Source organism: Zosterops lateralis (assembly GCF_965231275.1).
Source record: "Zosterops lateralis genome assembly, chromosome: 2".
Classification (NCBI taxonomy): domain Eukaryota; kingdom Metazoa; phylum Chordata; class Aves; order Passeriformes; family Zosteropidae; genus Zosterops; species Zosterops lateralis.
In genome coordinates, this window is record NC_139763.1 from 5,873,481 (window position 1) to 5,887,777 (window position 14,297).

Below are 14,297 nucleotides of genomic sequence, written 5' to 3' on the forward strand. Positions count from 1 at the left end.
CAAGGCTTTGCACTGGAGCTGAATTTCCCATTGCAGCTGGAAGGGTTTAGGGAACAGCTCAGGTTGAGAAGTCATCCTGCAGCAGGGGCACGTTAAAGCCAGTGCTTACCTCCAAAGGGTACTGCTGACTGGGAGATCAGCTAAAGAGGTGTGAAACAAGGCTACAGCACCTTCAGAAACCTCAGCTCTTTTCTTTGCACCTTCTTTTGTTTAGTTGATAACTCTGATTTTCTCCACCTCTTGCCTATTTGTGCCAGGTATTAGAAGAATATGGCCCATTTCCTGAGGGCTGCTTGGGAAAATCTAATTGTCTGTGGGCCGAAATGAGCTGGGAGATGAACACTTCGAATATCAGATGTGATTTAAGGGTGAGAATGAGGCACCTATCTTTGTCCCTTATGTAGGGAATTACAGCTAACAGAGCAACTCGCTGGGATGGATGAGATTCCTGACTAATTCAGGTCATCTTGTCGCCAGTGTGGGTGTTAGTGCTTTCCAGAGGTTTGGAAAAGCCTTTTTTCGGTGCCTGGGAATGGTAACAATGACCCCGCTGAACCCCTTCCAGAGCCGTGCAGATTTTACAGACCCAGGAGCATGTTTTGCCTGAGTGCTTTGTAAAGGAAAAGCCAACTCTGCAGTGTGGCAACCTCTGGGAATAGATGTTAAATGGATGTAGAGCATATTGTGATCTCAGCTGAAGGCTGCACATCGCGTCTGATATGTTGTGAACACACTGGAAAAATTGCCTGTGCTACAGTTTATGGGGATAAAAAGCCCGTGCCAACCTCTGTAAGCCATGGAGCAGCCATGTCCACACCCTTGGAATGACATTCACTGGAGAAGGGAAACGTCTCCTCTGCTTGGTGGGAAGACATTTATTGCACATCCTTACAAGGGTTGCACTTCTATTCACATGGTCTGGAATTCTCAGGTTCTGGGAATCCCAGAGGGACAGATGCAGTTTTTGGGAAGGCTGTCCTCATTTTCTTAAAGATACATGCCAATTTTCTTTATATATATGTATATATATATATATAATTAAAAAAAATGTTTTTATTGATCACAGTAGGTATTGTCTCAGCTGATTGTTTATTTTTTCAACCAAAGTGGATCTTTGAAAGTCAAGATAACCCACCCCCCTGGGTCTGGACAGAGGTTTGCAAATAAAGTGTCACAGCTGCAGCAGTGGCTTCGGAGGAGCTGAAGGACTGGCCCTTTCACAGCTGCAGCCTCTTGAAAATCTTGTCTTCAGAAAGAAAAGAACCCCCCCAAATTCCAGAAGAAAGTGGTGCAGGAGAGGAGAAACAGAGTGAACAGGGACTGGCTAAGTTTAGTGGTGTGGGCTGGAAGAGGAGGAGGAAAGGTGCTGTGTGTCAGAGTGAATTGTGAGACTCTCAGGAATACTTTTCCCATAGGGAAACATCCCTTTGCCCTCTGTGATGCTTTCTTTACACAACTTTTGAGCACTACACCTAGTGTGGTCATGCCTATATCCCCTTTTTCCCCTTTACAGGGTAATCAGCACCAAAGTGTGAATGTGTCCTTTCAGGTAAGGAATGTCTCCTTCCACCTGGGAAGTCGTGCCCACCCTCGAGAGGAGCAGAGCTGATGGAGCCCCCAGGACCACATTTTGTTACCATAGGGATAATTTAATATATGTCCTCCTTCTCTTATCTCTCTTATGTTTGGGTTATCCCTGGGCAGGAGCCACCTTCCAGCACAGGCTGGGACAGGAAGAGGATGGGCACAACAGGGACATAAAAGCAGTGAAATCTTCATGCCCTTCAGAGAATGGTGGCCTGCTTTTAACTCGATTGGGAGGAGCAGGCAGCTCTTTAGAAGCACCAGCTCTTTTAGGAACCCTGGAACGGGTCTATAAAGCAGCACAGACCCAGGGGAAGACTGAATAGCACTGACAGCTGTCAATCACTCCACAGCACAGAAATACACAGATATCCTGGTGAATAAAACTAGAGAGTCAGAGTGAGAGCAGGACAAGACTTTGGGGGTAGCAAGGGAAGGTTGAACACTCTCGGTCAGTGGCAAAACAGTGGTTATCACTGAAGGAGATTTACCTCTCAGATCTCTGTGTGTGGCTGCAGAACATTCCTCCTCTTGTGCTCTAGGTGGAGAAAGAACACCAAGCCTTGGGCTGCAGTTTTATTTGCTCGTCTGCCTGAAAGCTATGGGAAGGCTCCAGAACCATTCTCCTCCATCCACAGCTGATCATAAAGTGCATTATTTAAACCTTTATAACTGAGAGCCCCCTCTTTGCGTCACTGAAAACCCCTCTGTGATCTACAGGTCACTGTGTCAGCCCAGGGAGGGAGAAATGTTATCCAAATACTTTTATGTTTGCATGCTGCCAGTTTAGATTGGGGACCTTGCATTTAAAAATGATTGTTCTGAATTTCCCTCCTGTTGTTGTGCCCACAGCTGCAACTCCTCTCCACTGCAACACTTTTCCCAGAACTAACATACAAATTCTTTTATTTCTTTCTGCAGCATCTGCAGCAGGGATTTGTCTGTTTGCTTGTTTTCCCTCACTGCATTTGGTCCCCCGGCTATGACCTTTTGACAAAATGCATAAAACATCTGTGAAGGAAAAAAAAAAAAAAAGAAAAAAAAGGAAAGTGAAAAGAGCGTTTGTTTCAGACTGCAGATGCTGTGACAATCTTTATCATTTAACCTTAATTATACACAGCAGAGCCATGGCCATTGGTGTAGCGTCAGCAACACCAATGATCCCATCTGCTGTGCCTGAGCCGAGCACTTTGCTGTGGGTTAAAGCCTGGGAAATGATGTGATGCTCTCCAGCTTGATTATCCCTTAGTTTGCATCTCCTCCCCCGGAGCATGCTGCAGTCTGGCCCTGGTGCTCTATTTGCCTCACAAGCTCTTTTAGAGACGTCAGGGGGAATTTTGGCTCAGGGTGGCTCTTTCCCTTGCTCTGGGGATGTGGAAGAGGCACAGAGCTGTGTGTGCAGCAGCTGAGGAGCCCTGCTGGGGTCAGGCCTGGGCTCGGTGACGCAGGAGAGGCGCGCTCAGCGCTCTGCTCCAACCTCCGCCACCCTCCTGCTAATGCTCATCCTCACATGAGTGCGCACAAATCCAGCAAGAGGATTTGGCAGCAGCTTAGACAAATGGTTCATTAGGGTCTTTTCTCTGCCAAGGGGTGTGTTGTTTTTTTTTTTTTTTTTTTTCTTCCCTGAGGTTCCCATCAGCGAGGTGCTGTAAAAATAAATTCTCCAAGTCACCAGACAGCTGCCACCCTAAACAGACTCTTCTGGCATCCAGGCATGAGGGACAGGGATCATTATCCCATCAAGAGATGTGGGGTTTTTTTGCTCTCAGTTAAGCTGCTGGATGGACAGAGTGGGTCCCTGCAAGCCAGATAAAAGCTGAGATTGTTTTGTGTTTCTCCTCCGCATGGGGAGATTTGCAGATCCTGTGGTGCTGCACAGGTACTTCTGGACCTGGTGGTGGTTCAGAGAGATTCACTGCTGTGCAGGGACATGCTCCCTCCCTGGGGAAGTCTCTGGATGTGTGCTGTTCAATCACTGCAAGTTTTCCAGTTTCACTTTAAATAACCTAATTATACAGGTAGCCTGTGTACTCACAGAAGCTGGTGGAGAATCGAGTTGGTTTTAGTCTCTGTAGGACCAGCAGCTCTGTCAGCACCTCCAGCCTGAATCAGTAACAAGCCTTGCCTGTCCAAACCCCCTTAATCAGTGTCCCTGTTACATTTGATACTGCCTTTTTGCCTTGTCCACCATCTCTGCATGCCAGTCTGCACTGACAAACAGCTCCATTCCCAGTCCCCCATTGCACCTGAGCACTAAACAACTACTGCAGCACCACCAGGTGATTTTTGGAGCTTTCCTGGGTGGTTTAACGATTCTTGCAATGATGTCTAAATTCAATGTTTAGTGCTTCCCCACCAAGCCCTGCTCAGACAGAGAGGCAGACTCAAACCAGGACTGGGTTGTTCACTGCAATGATCACCAGGTGGCTGCAGGGTTTGCAGAATGCCTTTTACAGAGCTGCTTGTCCTGATCAGACCATGGTATCTTCTCTTCCAGTCTTCTTTCCTCCAGACCTCCTCCTCCTCCTGCCTCTCCTTCCCCACTACATCAGCACCACTTCCCCTGCAGCAGCAGATAAAGCCACTTTTCCTTCTGGTTACTCACTCTTCTTTCTGGCTTCCCACTCCTCCCTGTATTCCCTACTTTCCCAGTGCAAAGGCTGGGTGTCAATCCTTTGGAGAAGAAAATTCTCTATGACCACCCTGCAATGGGCTCTGTAGGATGAACTGCTCAGTGCAGGAATGCTCATGTGGACTGTGAAGAAATAACCCACACATAAACAGTCAAGAACACTGGAAGAAAAAGAAAATAACTGTCTGGATTCAAAGTTATAGCAAGTTGTGATTTATTTTTGGAGAGGTCTCTGCCTGAAGAGATATTTTATTTATTTATTTATTTTGAGGTTCACACCAAACTAAGAATGGACATAATTTCTCCTTTCTTCTGAAAAATAGCCAAGATTTTAATTCCTCAAGGTGTTGCATCATTTGCCATAATTATTTGCTTTAGACGAGTAAACATCACGTCACAAAACAACCCTATGCTCTCAAACTCTCTGGTCTGAAAATAAAAATTGATCTAATTTCCAGAGCCAATTTTATACAGCAGGACGAGGGGCCATGGAAAGCTCAGAGAGATGAGATCTGGTTGCAAGGCAGGGGAACTCTCAGCAGCAAGCTCTGTGGAGTTACAAACGAGATGGTTTTATTTAAGAAAAAGACCAGGGGAGTGCAAAGGGCTGAAATTGTACCTCTGCCAAGTCGTTTTACAGGAATGATACTCACCTGAGATCTACAGATGGGGAGAAACATCACTGCTTAGCAGCTGTAAACTTCCAAACCTGCTCCTGTCTCCGTTCTCCTGCTCTGTGTGTGTGTGTGTGAGATGCTCCCTCCACATCTCCCACTCTCTGGGAGCTGCTGCAGGCTGGGAAGCAAAGAGCATCCCTCATTCCCTATGCAAATCCATTGATGAAAACATAAAATGCATTGTGCTGCTAAAACTTGCTGAGCTTGTTTGACTAAGTGCCAAGGATTAGCAGCACGTAAATTCACCATTGATTTGACAACAATGATATTATGTGCCCTAAACACTGATGGGATTTGTTCAGTGTTTAGGATGTGGGCTCTGATGTGGAAAAAAGGGATTGCTAGTAATTTTTTAAGCCTCTTTGGCTGCACCAAGGCAGACTGTTGATATTATATAAATTCTTTAGATAAAATAAATATCAGTCTTAGGATAAGTGGAGTGGATGTTTAACTTTTCCCGTGTACAGCTGAATTGTAAAGCTGACTGTGGATTGCTGCAAACTGTAAAATGAAAATTGCCCCATCCCTATAAAATGGGCAAAAAGGAGATGTTGGAGTAGAAAAATAATCACAAAGGTCAGCAATAAAACAGAGGACTATGCCTTAAAAATGGTGAGGTGAAGATTTGTCAGTAGAAGTCTAAAAATGTCCCTTCCACGACTTGTCCCCACTGTGATTGTTCCCTCCTTGGCTCTGGGGTCCAGCAACTTTGCAGCCACAGTCCCTGTGGGACAAAAGCACTGTCAGCATGAGTGGGGACCACCTGGGACAAACCTTGGGGTGCAGGGTCGACCATTCATTAGGCAGGAGCTGCAGAGGTAAGGGAAGGGAGTAGCTGTGGTGGTTTGCACCAGGACAAGCTTAGCCAGGAGTCTGGAGGGCAGGGGCTGCTCCCAGCTGGGCACTCAGGGCTGTTTGAGAGCCATGGGAATTTGCAGGGTTCCCCAGGGATGTGCTGGTCTCTCTTTAAAAGGAAAGCAAGCCCAGTTTGGTGATTTTTCTTTTTTTTTCTGTGAACTATTCCCAAGAGTTGTTTTCAAGTGTTCTCTGCTTTTAATAAAGAATCACTAATTAATCTAATTTAAAAACAAAATAGCAGCTGCCATTTCTCACACCAGACCTCTCATTGCATTGTCCCAACTCCAGATAAGAATCCTGCAAACTACATTGATAACGTGGCCTCCCTTCCTCCCATCCCTTATAAACTGTAGCAAGATATTAACAGCGTTTAGAACTCATCAGAATCACTGCTTTTCTACTTTCCATGGTGTCGGGTGGGGAGGAAAATGAGAGTCACTGCTGTTATGATCACCTGCTCCTTCCTCCACCAGCATCCCAGGTCGGCCTTGGTGAAAAGGTTTGAAGCTCCCAGCCATGAAGAACAGGAAATGAGTCTTCTAAAGAAAAGAAAGAAAGGAACAAATGCTCTCTGATAATTTCTAGGGAAAGCTTTTAGTTAGTGCTTAGCAGCCAAAACTGATAACCACGAGCGAGCCTGCCCTTTCTGCTTGACTGCTTGCCTTCTGACTTCCATGACTTCATACTGACTTCTTGCATCCTTTCCAAAGCTTGATCTATGCAAGGTTAGGAAAAACAAGGTCTTTTGTTTCTTTTTTTTCCCACTCACTAGCTTTCTTACACACGTTATGTAGTATTTTCCATCGCAGCAAGAGTGGCAGGAAGAAAATCACTTTATTATTTACTCGAGTTTCATGTCCTTCTCACGATCTTGTTTTTGTAACTCATAGATTTCTATGAAGTGGTAACAGTCTGACTGGCATGCTGCAACAATTTTATTATTAAATATTGCCAGAGGTTGCTCAATCCCTTATATCATCACTAAGCAGCTGACATCTAAACACAGAGGACCTTTTCAATGAGTATAGTTGTATTTTGGGGGTTGACATGTGTATTTGAAAGAAGCAGCACTGAGATGCATTCCTGTTTTCCATGAAAACTATCTGAAGAGTTGCATCCTCTGCAGGGTGACAGGGCACTCTTGACTTGGGGGGAAATGTAGATCCGAGCAGAGTCTGCCTTTTTTTGGTTCTCTTGGGGCTGCAACAAACCACTTGGGAACAGGAGCCCACATTCTATCAGCACTTCAGAATCTCCTACAAACCCTCCACAGTCACTGCTGACCAGTCACTACCCCTGACCAATGACTGCTCCACTGCAGTATTTGCTTTTTTCTTCACACTGGGCTTGCACAGAGCTTGGCAAAGGGGCTGGAGACAGCCCTGGGCTCTCCTGGAAATGGGGAGGTGGGAGTCAGTCATGCAGACAAACACAAGCAAAGGCTGTCCTTGATTGCTGATGGCAGCTTTACTCAAGAACGTGGTCTGGGATTTCTTCAGTTTGTCCTCGGCAATATCCTTTAATAAATGTCTCACTCACACGCTGGCAATTACACATCATGGTTTAGGAAGGGATTATTTCAAAGGTAAGCTGGACAGCAGAACATTCTGGAGGATTTTCTCAGTTTGACTCACATTCTAAACTTGCAATGAAGCTTTGGAAAAATCTGCCTTTGATGCATTGCTCTTGGGTGTGCTCATGACCATATGCATTCATTTTCTTCCATTCAATTTCCTCCAACAAACCTCACTGCTTTTGCCCAGCAGGTGATAATGATGCTCAAATGTTGTGTGTCTTGTCAGGTCTGGTCTGCTGAACTGGTGGAAAATGATCACTTTCTCTTCTCATACCAAATTCTCACTGGATGGGATTCATCTCACCAGCTTTGCTTGTCCAGAAGGAGATTAGAATTAGAATTAGAATTAGAATTTGCTCCTCAGCTCCCTCCTGAGATACAGACACTGCTGAAAGGGGTCTCATCTGTCCCTCCACTGGCTGGACAGGCACCATGGACAATTCATTTGAACAGGACACCAACGTTTTAGATGTGATGCATCTCAGGAGATTAGGTTGGTTTTTTTTTTTCCCAGAGGCATGCAGGCAGTGTAAAGTCTGCATCAGGAAAAAAAAGAAACCAACAAAAAATGCTGTAAATGAAATTTACATTTCAGCAAAATATTTTTGCCCACAAAAGACAAAAATGCCTGTCCAAGACACATGGATGTGATTAATTCTAGGGAAAGCCATGAAATGTGGGTCCAGAAGAAAGGAAAGTTATAAACCCACAAAGCTGGCTGCTGCTTTTCAATTATTTGAATGTGTGGTAATATACATAAGGAATATACATAAGGAAATTATAATAATTTCAGATAAAGTTCAACTGGAGACATATTTCTCATTTTTTTTTTCTAAAGAGCCAATTCCTTTCATCTCACTGAACATACAGAGTGCTCTGGTTCCCTGGATGTTGCCCACTGGCACAGGTTGCCCAGAGAAACTGTGGCTGCCCCATCCCTGGAAGTGTTCAAGGCCTGGTTGGATTTGCCTTAGAGCAACCTGGGCTCCCTCCTGGCCTCAGTAATCCAGGGAATAATCTGGGGAACACGCTGGAAGTCAGAGCTCAAGGGTTTGGCAGTTTTGTAAGGACTGAAGGATGCCCAGAGAGGATCCTGGCTTAGTGTGCATTGCTCCCTGTGCTCCCAACATAACCCCTGATTTGGGAAACACAAAGAGGATGTTCCCAACACACTTTAGGGATGGCATTCACCCCTTACCCCCTAACCTGGGGCCCAAATGGTCTGTCAGACCCCCAAATCTCTCTCACTTTCTGTGTGAGCACAGTTCCCACAGTTCCTCTACCAGCCAAATAAATAACTTTGTGTGTTCCAGTGAGTGCTTTAGGATTTGAACTTGTTCCTGTGTCTCTCCTCTCATTTTTCCTCTTATCCTGCACATCAGGTGATGCATTCTGCATCAGGTCACTGCTGCCAGTTGGCTAAGTACAGGTTAACAGGTCTCTGGAACTGGCTGGCTGAGGAGAGATGTTTTTTTCCTCTGCTAGGACAAATCTCACAGAGTTCTTGAAGAAAAATCTTGGTAGTGCTTTATGACTCCTTTGCTTTCCCTTAATTTCTCAAACAAAATGACAGATTTGGTAAAATGGGAATAAATGAGGGGTTAGGCCTCTCTCTTGTGGTTTTTCCCTCCATGGCTTGAGGAGGGAATAATCTCATTGACACCTGATTTTAGAAAATCCTTCATGCCTGAGAGCCAAGGCTGAACCATGGGGCCTTTTCCTCCTGGAGCTATGTAAGGTGGAACCTAAGCTCTTGTCTGTCTTAGCAGTCTTTACTGTTGTTTGGGCGTTTTCTGCTCAAGTTTTTGCTTTTCATGAAGGAAATCCTCTGTGACAGGATCTTTTGGTTCCTACAATTCCTCCAAGGTCAAGGATTTTCCGAGCCCACACAGTGCCTGGATGCCAGGCAATTCTGAGCTGAATATCACTCAGTGACAGAAAAGCCTCAGTGGTTTTCTCAGTTTATCTCCTCTGGCCTGAAATGATCTGGTTTCTCCCAAAGAAGAGGGCAGGATCTCAGCCACCCTTGGTTTCTTTAGTCCCTGACAATGTGAGAGGATGATTCAGCCCCTCATATCTGAAGTGCCTTCTGGAAGTGCCCTCTCCTCTTTTTCTTTTGTTCTCTGCTGACTGCAAAAGGTGCTGAGATGCACAAGGCTCCCAACACCAGTGCTGCTGCTGCTCAGGGGCTGCTGGAATGCAATCCCTGCATCTCTGGATGTGATGGAAATGGGGTTTCAGCTGTGGCCACAGCCTGTGAGCCTTGCTGTGGAGCTGGGCAGCCTGGCTGCCCTTTCAGTGCCCAGCCCAGCTCAGCTCTCTGGCAGAGCCCACGGTTCCGGCGGCGGGCACAGTGCCCATGGCCCAGCAGCCCAGGGTGCCAGCTGACCCCTTAAAGGAGGCTTTAAGTGAAACAGAAATGAAAAACAGCTGTAACCAGAAATGCATGTTAAGCAGGATCTGTGCTGTGACACCAGGAGATAAATGGATCTCCCACATCACTCCTAAATCAAAACAAGGACACTCTCAAGAGCAGCTTTGGGACTGATGTTACGGTCAGAGACCAAGCTTATTTTTCTTTATTTCTTTTGCCAAAGTATTTTTTGTTAAAAGTTTTTGTTTTGTCAGGCAAAAAATTATGCTCTGCATCATTTGTTAGTCCTGCTTCTCTACCAGTCCTGCCATGATCCCTGTGCCAGGGATGTCAGGCCCCTCTCAAGTGGCAGAGGCACTTTGTAGTGCATTGCAAAAAAGTTTCCCCTTCTTCAACCTGAATCAGACTCTTTTTCCTTGCTTGGAAAAAAGCTGTTCCATTTATTTGGAAGAAATATTGAGTTTTTGCTTCAAGGAGGGGCAGAAAAGAAACAAATTAATGAAACCCAAGGTGAGGTTACGGAGACTCACGGAGCAGATCTCTTTCACAAGCATCTTTGAGATGCCCACTCGGGTGTCCTGCTCAGCCTGCCTGATTCCACAGGGGACATGCCAACACCCCTGGGCACCCTGTGCCTCGCAGCCTGCTGCCTGGCATCGTCCCTCCAGGACATCTGGCACCGATTCCAACCAGACTGTCATTTCCAGGTCAGTCTCCGCATTTCTGCTGACCATGTTGCCTCCATCATGAGATCATGTCTTTCCAGAGGGATCCTGCTAATGCCTTCATTCTGCAGGGCCGGTATAAATAGGGGGAGCTTCCCTGGGGCTGCAGTCCAGCCAAGGCATCGCCGTCTCCCCAGCAGCGGCTCTGCCCCTTCCGCTCTCCCCTTGCAGCCACAGGTCTCAGCAGCAGCAGCAGCAGCAGCAGCAGCAGCAGCAGCATGGACATTACCATCCAGCACCCCTGGTTCAAGCGTGCTCTGGGACCCCTCATTCCAAGCCGTCTGTTCGACCAGTTTTTTGGAGAGGGTCTCCTTGAGTATGACCTCCTGCCTTTGTTCTCGTCCACTATCAGCCCCTACTACAGGCAGTCCCTCTTCCGCAGCGTGCTGGAGTCTGGCATTTCAGAGGTAAGGGCCCTTTCATTTCCTCCTTTTCCTTCCTCCTTATGCCTCCAGCCACTCCTCTCCACCCACACCTCACACCGCTGTTGTTCCATGTGAGGGGATGAGGAAGACCCCCAAAATGCCAGGCACAGCCCACCCACCCCCTCTTGGGCACAAAGGGAAACCCTCACTGAGAACAAAACTTCTCTTGGAGAGACAGGAACCACTTTGGCTCCTTTGGAGGGTTGTTTCCAATATAAGGAGTCTGATTTTGCTGCTCTGTGCCCGCCATGTGTGCAGCAAAGAAGAGCAAGGCTGCTCCCAGAGTAAGTGCCTGTGAGGGCAGCTCGCCACGGGAGAGGACCCTGGCAAGTGGGAGCTATCTCCACCTTCTCCTCCACATTGGGAGCTCAGTGTTTTTAGCAATCCCTCACTGAAGGACTGTGGAGCAGAAGGGAACTGTAGGGGAATATGTAGCTGTGGGGGCCATGATCTGAAATTCAGGTATAGGTGCTTTCTGTAGCCCTCTCTTATTGCTTTCCTCTCACAGCTACAACCACAACAAAACCATAAATCACTGAAAGGACAAAACACGTGCCACCAGACAGTCTTACACTGGTCTCCATCCCCTCTCTGTACCTGGTCCATCTGGCAGGTCACTGAGTGCTAAAGGGTCCCTGGCACAAGAATAGCAGCAAGGAGTAACACCTCTCCCCAAAGGAGTAGCCAAGGTGCAGACACCTACCAATGGCCTCCTGGTGACCCTGACACCTCCCAGTGACCCTGACATGGCCTCTCAATGTCCCTGGGTCCCCACAATGAGAAAAAGACCCCCTCTGAGGCCCAAAGTCACAGAAGGACGAAGTGCCAGACCACCCCTTTTTTTGGCCTTTAATCTGCGGTGATGTTGGCACTGCCCCCACACCCAGAGCTCTGGGCTCACTGTGTGACAATGCTCGTTTCAGGTGAGGTCTGATCGGGACAAGTTCACAATCATGCTGGATGTAAAACACTTCTCTCCTGAAGACTTGAGTGTGAAGATTATTGATGACTTTGTGGAAATCCATGGCAAGCACAGTGAAAGGCAGGTAAGTGGAAGTGATGGTGATGGTGGAGCAACTGGGGAGTCCAGCTCCTGTTTTCCTTCTTTCCAACAGTTCTCAGCTGAAGGAAAAAAAAAAAAAGAATATATCAGAAGAAGGAGTTAATTATGAATTGTCATTATTGGCATGGCCTGTTCCCATAGAGCCCCCACCTGATATCTTGACAATAACAAGCTAATCCACCCCTCTTTTGTTTATTTTCAATCATCATCTTCCGTAACCATCAGATGACGATGTCCATTGTTCACTAATAACACTGGGCCAGACACAGAACATCATCTGGCGCTGCTGAAGCATGGCTGAGTTTTTATAAGCCAGAATCCTTAGTGAAAACAGAGTTTTCATATGCCAATCTGAGAGAGAAAAGCAAGAGCAAACAAAACAAAAGAAAACCAACCAAGTGCCTCAGGCTTGGAAACTTTTAACATGAATGTCATGGAAATATCTGTGGGGGTCAAAAAGTGAATTATACCAGCAGGGGTTTAATTCTTCTCATACACATTTTTGGCCAGACAAAGCTCTAGCCTGGAAACAGTATGTATTTTTTAATATAGTTATTATTCTCATGGCCAACTTTAAAAAAAAAAAATTGCATTTCTCATTCTTTTGGCCAAAAAAAGAAGGGGGCCAGGATTGTGTACTTTGGCTGACGCAGCATTGCAGCCTAGTAAATAAATACATGGGTGTACACGTCCACCTTGGTTTTACCTTCCCAGGCCTCCAGACTTTGTCTCTGAGCATCCTTTGAAATCAGAGGTCCAAATCAGACCCCAACCTATGGCCAAAATCACTCCCTGCTGCTCTGCTCAGCTCTTGCAGCTTCAGAGGTGCCACAGGGAACACCTGCCCCTACAAACCTGTCAAATTAAACCCAGCAGAGCTGTGCCCAGCGGTCTGGCAGTGCAGTGTCACCATGATCCAGGGTGGCTGTGAATCCCCTGCTCTGAGGGAGCCATTCAAAGGGAAGCACAGCACATTGCTGGAGAGTTTCTGACACACCTTCCCCCCCCCCTTTCCCCACTGCCTCTCAGGACGACCACGGCTACATCTCCCGTGAGTTCCACCGCCGGTACCGCCTGCCCGCCAATGTGGACCAGGCTGCCATCACCTGCTCCCTGTCCAACGATGGCATGCTGACCTTCTCGGGCCCCAAGGTGCCCTCCAACATGGACGCCAGCCACAGTGAGAGGCCCATCCCTGTGTCCCGGGAGGAGAAGCCCACCTCTGCACCCTCCTCCTAAGCCCGCAGGCTGCCACCACCCCGCCGGCCTCGCTCCCAGAGCCTTGGCGTAGATATCAGTGAATATCTAGAGGGGTTTTCTTCTGTTGGTTCCTCTCCCCCACTTTGTTTCCTCTTTTTTTTTTTATGTTTTCTTTTTTTTTTTTCTTTTTCTTTTTTCCCCCCCCTTTTTCCCCTCGGATGGAACGAGGGGCTGGGTGAGCGGCTGGTGGACTTGGGAAGGTTAAACCTCGTGGGGATGGCATGGATGGCAATGCTGCCATGCTGCTGTGTTTGCTGAAAGGGTCTTTGTCTGGTGCTGTAGCCTGTATCCACCATCAGGCAGGAAGGAGTGCAGGAGTAACGCTGGCTCCTGGTGCACCAAGCCTTGAGGCGAGGCTTGGGACAGGGGGAAAAAGCCCTGTAGAGTTGCTGTACCCCATTCAGAGTTAAACTGGTTACTCTCAAACAGCAACAGAGCCAAGCCCCACACTCAAGACCCCACGTCCATGTGATGAACCTGACATGAGATCCTTGCAACCACAGGAGAAATAACAATAATAATTAATAATAATATCTCACCTTTGGGGGGTTGCAATGTGTATTTTTTTCTTTTTCTTCAGCAAAGTTTAAGTGTCTCTGTTCACGCCTCTGCCCTGTCATTTCCCTTTGGGACAACTGGCAGGAGGACAAGCACGTCTCTCCACTGTCCTTGTAGGCCCTTGGGGTGGGGGAGAGGGGGGCTCACCGCTGTGCAGAGGCTTCTCATCCCCAGCCAGCTCTCCCCAGCCTGTTTGTGACACTCCCTTGCTCTCTCTCCCTGTGAACTGTAGGGTAGCCCCACCTCTCCCACTGGTATCTGTCGCTCAACCTGAGAAACGTGGTCAGTGGCGGTCAATAAAGTGATATAGGAAACACGCAACCAGCCTCAGGGTTTCATTTTCTTCCTTTGTAAGGCTTTGTGAAGGTCAGTGTGGTGCCCAACACCACTTGGAGGATGTGCTTTCCACCACTAGAAGTATGTCTTGTGAGGATGACTCGCCCTTTCTTTTGTGTTCCCGTTGCCCCTCATGCAAGCAAAGCCAAAATCATCAGAGAAAAAAAACAAAATTCAGCAGCCTGACCACCACACTGTCCCTTCAGATCACTGGGTCAGTACAAAGAGC

At 47.2% G+C, this 14,297-nt stretch overlaps 1 protein-coding gene across 1 annotated transcript; it reads left to right on the forward strand.

Moving 5' to 3' along the window:
- Positions 1-10,624: 10,624 nt before the first annotated feature.
- CRYAA (crystallin alpha A) lies at positions 10,625-13,738 on the forward strand. Its single transcript, XM_083855803.1, has 3 exons — positions 10,625-10,833; positions 11,775-11,897; positions 12,944-13,738. Exons 1-3 carry the CDS (start codon positions 10,645-10,647, stop codon positions 13,151-13,153), a joined length of 522 nt encoding a protein of 173 aa, XP_083711929.1. The 5' UTR covers positions 10,625-10,644; the 3' UTR covers positions 13,154-13,738.
- Positions 13,739-14,297: the final 559 nt, after the last annotated feature.

Excerpts from the sequence above, each read along its gene's own strand:
- CRYAA (XM_083855803.1), top strand. The coding sequence starts at position 10,645 with ATGGACATTACCATCCAGCACCCCTGGTTCAAGCGTGCTCTGGGACCC. Across the intron at positions 10,834-11,774 it reads TGGAGTCTGGCATTTCAGAG|GTGAGGTCTGATCGGGACAA; the intron begins GTAAGGGCCCTT and ends TGCTCGTTTCAG. Across the intron at positions 11,898-12,943 it reads GCAAGCACAGTGAAAGGCAG|GACGACCACGGCTACATCTC; the intron begins GTAAGTGGAAGT and ends ACTGCCTCTCAG.